We start from the raw sequence: 6,976 nt of genomic DNA, 5'->3' as shown, positions 1-6,976 counted from the left end.
TTTTTTTTTTTTTTTTGAGCCACAACCACTGCTAAATGGTTATGAGCCAAAGACCAGGAGACATCCCCAAACCCATTCTTCTCCAAAATACTGTATTTCATGAAAATACGTGTTTCTGAAAATCCCAATAAAAAAATGGAATCCTCTTGGAAGGAAGGCCAATCGACCCAGGAGGACCAGCCCCAAACTTGTGCTTGCATTGACTTTTAGTAGGATTCCTCTGTTTGGGGACTGGCCAGCACAGGTGACCTAGGGATGAGACACTGCCCTTGATAGTCAGAACTTCAGAGGGGGAAGGAAGGAAAGGGAGAAGTGCTGGGCAGACTTCCCCTGGAAAGTTCTGGAAAGTCAAGGCCTAAGGGAACTCTCTCTAAACATGGAGGGGACATGTTATCTACCTTACTCTGCAGAGGGTCAGCTCCTGTTTGCCTCTAAGCAACTTATGACACATTTCAAAGTACAAATAGAACTTTTCCCTTCAAGAGTCTTGATGAATGTTTCTGCATGTGACCAGGGTTTAATGTGGCAAGGATATTTTGAAGGTGTCTCATCCTTACTGGGGCCTTCAGGACTGGCTGCACTTCATGTCCCCTTCTCCCAGTGCACTGACCTACCATCCCAGAAGGGCCCCTGCCAGAGCATATTGTGCTGGGCGGTCACGGGTGGCAGAAACTGCTGGCCTCTCTTTCGATAACCCACAGGACACATTTGCACCTCCAGCACTTTCCGCACAAAGCGGTGCGTGTAGCAACCCCCATGTGTGGTTCAGAAGCCGTTGGCTACGCTGCTTTATAATTCATCTTTCTCTTCGGCTTCTGGAGAGTCCAGTGAGAGATCCAGACCCTCCTGCTGTCTGTTCGGTGAGCAAACTATTACAGTTTTGGGAATTCTTCATTTTCACTCTTTTTAGAAGTAAAATAGTCATTAACAGAAATAAACCTTGGCTTCACCAGGATATATGTTAGTGAAAATCCAAGGAAGATTTTAGTTATCACTTGAATTAGTTATAAGCATAATAAATTTACCCTGTTGAAAAATTAAAGTTGGAAAAATAACATATTAATGGAGGACAAATTACTTACACCAGTGTTCCCAGGTTGAATGGCAATAGACAATTTAGTCAAAACATATCTTTACCCTTTTTGTGTGTCTGATTAATCTGCTGAATCTCTGATTATAGTGAGCTGATGTTTCCCCCAAAATAATTGGTTTTGAGAATTGATAATAGGCCTCTATTTGTCTATAGCACTTGCTATGACTTATTCACGTGCAATAAAGCCCTTCAAATGGATTACACAATTCATTTTATGTAGTTGAAATAAGTACAATATAAGTGGGCTCAGAAGAATCCAATTGGAAGTAAGTCAATTAAGCACATTGACTTATTCCTGTTTTTGACCATAAATATGGGAGTTGTTTGAATGTATTTTTCATTATTTGAAACCTTTCTTTCCCAGCATGTAGTTATTATGGTGGGAGAATTGAATGACATTGAAAATCCTGGAAATGAGGAGAAGCAAACTAAAACAGCAAGCACCAAGCACATGAAGGGAGAGACGAGTTCTTTAGGTAAGTCTCTGGTTAGGCATCATTGTAGGCTCTCCTTGAGAAAAGGGAGCACATTACCTTTGGAGGGGCAATACTGCTGCATTCACAGTGCTCTGGAGTTGCACAATTCCTCTGAGCACAGTGGCTTTAATTAAGTAAAATGGGAGGTTAAGAAAAAATAAGCAAAGATAATCAAACAACACTTGTCTTTTTTATGTAGCAATGTTCTAGAAAAAAATCTCAACTGATTTTACCAATTTAAATGGCACAAGGCAATTATCTTTGTTTTCTCATCTCTCTTTTCCAGAGTTTGGGTGCATCCTAATTTTTCTTGATTATACTCACAAAAAATGTTGACTATTATATATACACAGTTAATATTATAATTACCACGACTATCATCTCCTGTGTTCATTTTCTCACGCTGTTTCTTATAAATCATGGAGTGGGATGCATGGGGCTATTTGTGGGAGGAGGGATCAAGCTAGAACCACAAGTCAAGAGTCCTGCCTCACTGAGTGGGCCCCTGACTCCACATTAGATGTTCAGGGTCCTTTGCCTCGCTATCTAATTGAGAAGAGCATTAGTATAGCAGAAGCTCCATCCCAAATAAGTTTCCAAATGGGAATTTTTGCAACATTCTTGAAAGATATGTGCATGAGGCTCACAGGTTATTTGTTGCAGTTGTAACACTAAAGCTTTATTCCAGTCTTTCCCGGCATTTCAACAGTGCTCAGAAGCCATCATGAGCTGGAAAATGAAGCTTGGTTGTCACAGGTCAATCTTCCTTTTTGAGTAAAAGAAGAATAATAAGTGAAAATACCCCAAACTCCCACTTGTCCTGTTTAAATGGCAAATTTCTCTAACCACAAAAACATATTTGGAGAATAATAGAGAAGATAAATATGGAGCAGCTCTTAGATGCTCTTAGAATTAGTAGTATTGGAGGGAAAGATAATGACACTGTAGTTATGAAAGAAAATCTCCTTATTTTTAGGAGTTGTGTGCTGACAAGAGTGACGTTTCATGATGTCTACAATTTATTTTCCAAGTACGCTGAAATTATAAATACAGAGATAAAGCAAATATGGTAAATATTAAAAATATTAAATTTAGATACTGGGTGTATAGGCAGTCACTGAACTAATAATTAAAGAAATATTCCTGGATACTAATAAAACTCAGCTGTCAAGGGCTTCAACTTTGAAAACATTCACTCTTTTTTAAAAATATTTTTTAGTTGTAGTTGACATAATACCTTTATTTTATTTATATGTGGTGCTGAGGATCAAACCCAGGGCCTTGCATGTGCCAGGCGAGTGCTCTACTGCTGAGCCACAACCCCAGCCCAAGAACATTCACTCTTTAGTAAACAAGAATTTCAGTAGCTATCCAGTTTAGGGCCATTCAGAGATGCCTTCAGAACCCAGCTTGTTCTGCCCATCTGCCTTGGCATCCTTGGTGGCTAGTTGTAGACACTGTCTGTTCATGATTGCAAGGTAACTGCTGTGCTCTAGGTATCATAGTCATGTTCAAAGGCAGGCTGTAGGTGGGAAGAGCAAGGCAGGCTGTCTTCTTATCAGGAAGCACATCTTTCCCAGAAGCCCCCGAAAGAATTCCATGGAACCTCATGAGTAGAAGAACAGTCCTGTGGCCAACCCTAGCTACGGGGGAGGCTGAAAATAGAACCACCTTCAAAGATTGACATCCACTGTGATTCATCCCCTGGGATATGGGTGCATTGTCACCCTGCACAAAATCATTATGCTGTCAAGGGGGAAAAGGGAGAAATATCAGTGACTGGTCATTTGCCAAACAGATGCCCTTTCCTCTAGAAAGGAAATTGTTCTGTTTCATTAGGTACAGAGGTGATGTTAAACGAAACTTAAAACTCAAACTCATTCTGCTCTGTATCATGTTGAAGTTTAACTGAAGATAAATGGTGTCCAAAAGGACACTTTAGGTTTCTCTTTTTGTGTACACACAATCTCTTTTGCTTAAGGAAAGGTGAACTTTGTACCATTCATGAAAACTATCTTTTTGCTTCACTCTCAATTTTAGTAACACATTTCAATATACAGTTTACTTGCAAAGATTGTTCTGTACAGCAGAATGGAATAGATGCTCCTGCCTGTCATATTATTAGCCATGGTGTGTTGAGTGTCCTCTAAATGCAAGTTCTAATATGTGGGTTTCGTGTCCCCTCATTTATGCAAGAAGGAAATGCTTAGCTGTTACAAAAAGACTTAAATTAAACCTGAGTCATCGGACTTAATAAAGAAAGAGAAAACTGGAAGTCTTCAACAACATTTTAGTTTCTACTTCCTTTGCAGCCTGTGTGAGACCACTACAATAGAATACTCTTGACATCCAGGTTTTTAAAGTGGAAACCCATCTATTGATCATAATGAATAATAGGTACAATGAAACTTTTCTAGAGTCTTCCTGTTCCTTTCACTGTCCATTGGTTAAAAAATAGGCTTTCTTTTACAAAAGGTGAGATACCCTCAAGGTACGTGGATTGGAATAAATCCTCCGACTAGTAATAGCCACCTAAACATCACTGGGGGTCATAGTTGTGTATCCTGGGAAGACACAGCAGGAGATGGACTACACTCAGAGGTCTTGGTGCATAAGTCCTTCATCCCTATTAGTGCACTTGTCTGATGATTTGGCATATGGGGTTGATGGTTGAGGTCTAACTTATTATACTATGATTGACAGCTGAGAGCAGCTGTGAAGTGCTGTGCTTTTCTCTGGAGGCTTAGTACAGAGAAGCATAAGCTGACAGCACTCTAGGGCTGTGACATTCTTCTAGGCCATTTATTGTCTCAGGAAAATCTAATTGAAAAGAAACTCAGCAGAGCCAAGGGTGGTTGAGATGAGCCAATATGAAGAGACTAGAAGTTAGAGGTCAAGGTGAAGGTGGTGAGTATGCCATTGGGGAACTAGAACAAAGTGTACGAATGGATGGACAGGTCAGTGAAAAGGGCAGGGACATCAGGCAAGGAAATGAGATTTGGAGTAAGTCAGCAAAATAGCAGAGAGCAGATTCAGACCATGGCCAGAGGAGAACTTTAGGTTCTTTTATTCACCTCTATTTGTTCACTTAACAAATATTTTTCAAGTGTCTACCATGAGCTGGGAACTGTCCTCAGTGCTAGGAAGATGGTAGTGAATAAGAAAAAAATTTTCTCCCTCAATGGAGCTTAACTTTTAGCAGGAAGAGCAAATTATAAACAGGAAAAAAATAAATTATAACTAAATTATATAGTATGTCAGGGACAAAGAATAAGGGGAAAATCAGCAAAAGAACTGAGAAATACAAATACATAGTTGCTGCACTTATAAATCATAGCCATGAGCCTGGTGTGGCTATTAAATTAGTTAAAATTCAAAATTCACTTCCCAAGTCTCACATTTCCTGTCCTAGGTAGATAGTGGGTATCCTGTTGACAGTGAGGTTATGTTCCCATTATTGAAGAAAGTTCTATTGGTTAGCACTAGTTGGTCTAGACAATACACAAATTTTATTTCTATATGTTTACTTTTTAAATGTTGAGATGTGGTCTTACTACATTTCCCAGGCTGGTCTCAAACTCCTGGACTCCAGCCATCCTCCTGTTTCAGCCTCCAAATAGCTGGGACTACAGGCATGCACCACTGTGCCCAGCTCCAGTATGCTATTTTTACATTGAATAGAAAGAGAAGGTGCCAATGAAGAGAGAACTTTTGATGGTTGATGGGGTAAGTCCACGTGCATGCCTGGAGGAGGAGTATTCCAGACAGAGGGAACAGCCAGTGCAAAGATTCAGAGATGAGAATTAGGCTCATGAGGCTGGAACATAATTCATGGGGATAGAGTAGTAAAAGATGAGGTAAGAGAAATAAATGGAGGGGAAAGGATCCTGTAGGAGCCACTGTAAGGACTTTGGATTTTGTTGAGTAGATGTGGCCACTGTTTGAGGTTTTAAGCAGAGGAGTTAATAATCTGATTGAGGTTTTCTATAGGACCACTCTTGCTGCTATGATCAAAATAGACTGAAAGTGGGGCACGGTAGAAGTTGGAGATTAGTTAAGGGACTATTGAAATAATCCAGGTGTAAGATGGTGAAATGGAGGTGGGGAAAGTAATTGGATTCAGGAATTGTGTATGTATTTTAAGATTCAGGCAACATGATGAGTGTAAAAGAGAGAATACAAAGTTTTCTGGTCTGAGCAGCAGGAAGGATGAGGAGGAGGCACCCTGTAGCTGGAAATCCATGGGGGAGACAGTGGCTTTGAGGATCTCCCTCTTTCCTGTTTCTTCTAGGTAAGGAGGCGTTTCCCTGTGGACTTGCTTCCTGCCCTTTATTTCTTCTTATCGTTCTCCACCTTTTTTACCCAACCTCCAGTTTTATTGTTAGATGTTTTACTTTTTCTTTTATTCAATCTTCATATCATAGGTCTCCTGACCTAGAGAGCAATGTCCATCTCAATTCTCATCAGTAGCTTATCTCCCTTGTGACCCTCTGACTTTGCCCAGGGGTCACTTCTACTGAAAGCCTTCATCCTGCATTTTCAGTTTGGGACAGCTGACACTTGTGTGTTTTTTCCATCACACTCTGGGCTTCTTCCTTTAATGCTTCTTTTAAGCCTTTAGTAATGGCTTGCTTGCTTCTCTATCACTAGACTTGAGAAAAGGGACCTAGCTGAATATTTCCCCAGTGGTCACTTGGTGACAATGAGTGACGAGGGCTTCAAGTCAAAGAAAAACAAACCGAAAACTGAGAATTCCCTAGCTTGTTGGGCAAACCATATGCTTTTCTGTTTCTGGCATTTCTTTTTTTTTTTTTTTTAAAGGCTTCTAAAGCTTAGCAGGTAGAAAGGAAAGTTCATGGTCAGAAATCAGACTTTTTTTTTTTAATTTTTTTAGAGAGAGAGAGAGAGAGATTTTAATATTTATTTCTTTTTTAGTTCTCAGCAGACACAACATCTTTTGTTTGTATGTGGTGCTGAGGATCTAACCCGGGCCACACGCATGCCAGGCGAGCGCGCTACCGCTTGAGCCAAATCTCCAGCCCTGTTTCTGGCGTTTCTACTTAGCATTTAACTACTTTCTGAAGCATATTCATGCTAAACAGCATTTTACTTTCTCTGCATTAGTGGCAAAATTTGCTTTAAATAAATCTTTAGATATATTTTACTATTTACTAACATCTATGATTTGTGTATGTGTGTTTTAGGAGCAATTTTGATCTACCTCATGGGCCCAAGATTTTTGATTTATGTAAGCTGTGCCTTATCAATATGGGTAAGATGAATCAAAATGAAATTAATATTTTTGAATGGTTAAGAGAACTGAAATGTTAAGGACATTAGAATGTCTCAAAATATTGAATGCAAAGCATGTGCATATTTTTGTTTAAAGATGTTTTGAATTACCAAA

The 6,976-nt window shown here is 39.7% G+C and overlaps 1 protein-coding gene across 3 annotated transcripts in view; it reads left to right on the top strand.

Moving 5' to 3' along the window:
- Positions 1 to 9: 9 nt before the first annotated feature.
- Positions 10 to 6,976, top strand: part of LOC107146101 (solute carrier family 40 member 1-like) — a 25,168-nt gene continuing 18,201 nt past the window's right edge. For all 3 annotated transcript variants that reach the window (XR_007341652.1, XM_048786329.1, XM_048786328.1), the window contains exons 1-3: positions 10 to 860; positions 1,458 to 1,569; positions 6,774 to 6,841. Coding sequence is in view for 2 of the 3 variants with exons in the window: in XM_048786329.1 (XP_048642286.1) it covers positions 585 to 860; positions 1,458 to 1,569; positions 6,774 to 6,841 (456 nt within the window). In the remaining variant the exon portion in view is untranslated. The remainder of the gene's footprint in view (positions 861 to 1,457; positions 1,570 to 6,773; positions 6,842 to 6,976) is intronic.

The sequence above is a fragment of the Marmota marmota genome, unplaced genomic scaffold (genome assembly GCF_001458135.2).
Source record: "Marmota marmota marmota unplaced genomic scaffold, marMar, whole genome shotgun sequence".
NCBI lineage: Eukaryota > Metazoa > Chordata > Mammalia > Rodentia > Sciuridae > Marmota > Marmota marmota.
Note: the sequence above shows the minus strand (reverse complement) of the source record. Positions and strands in the feature narration are given on the sequence as shown.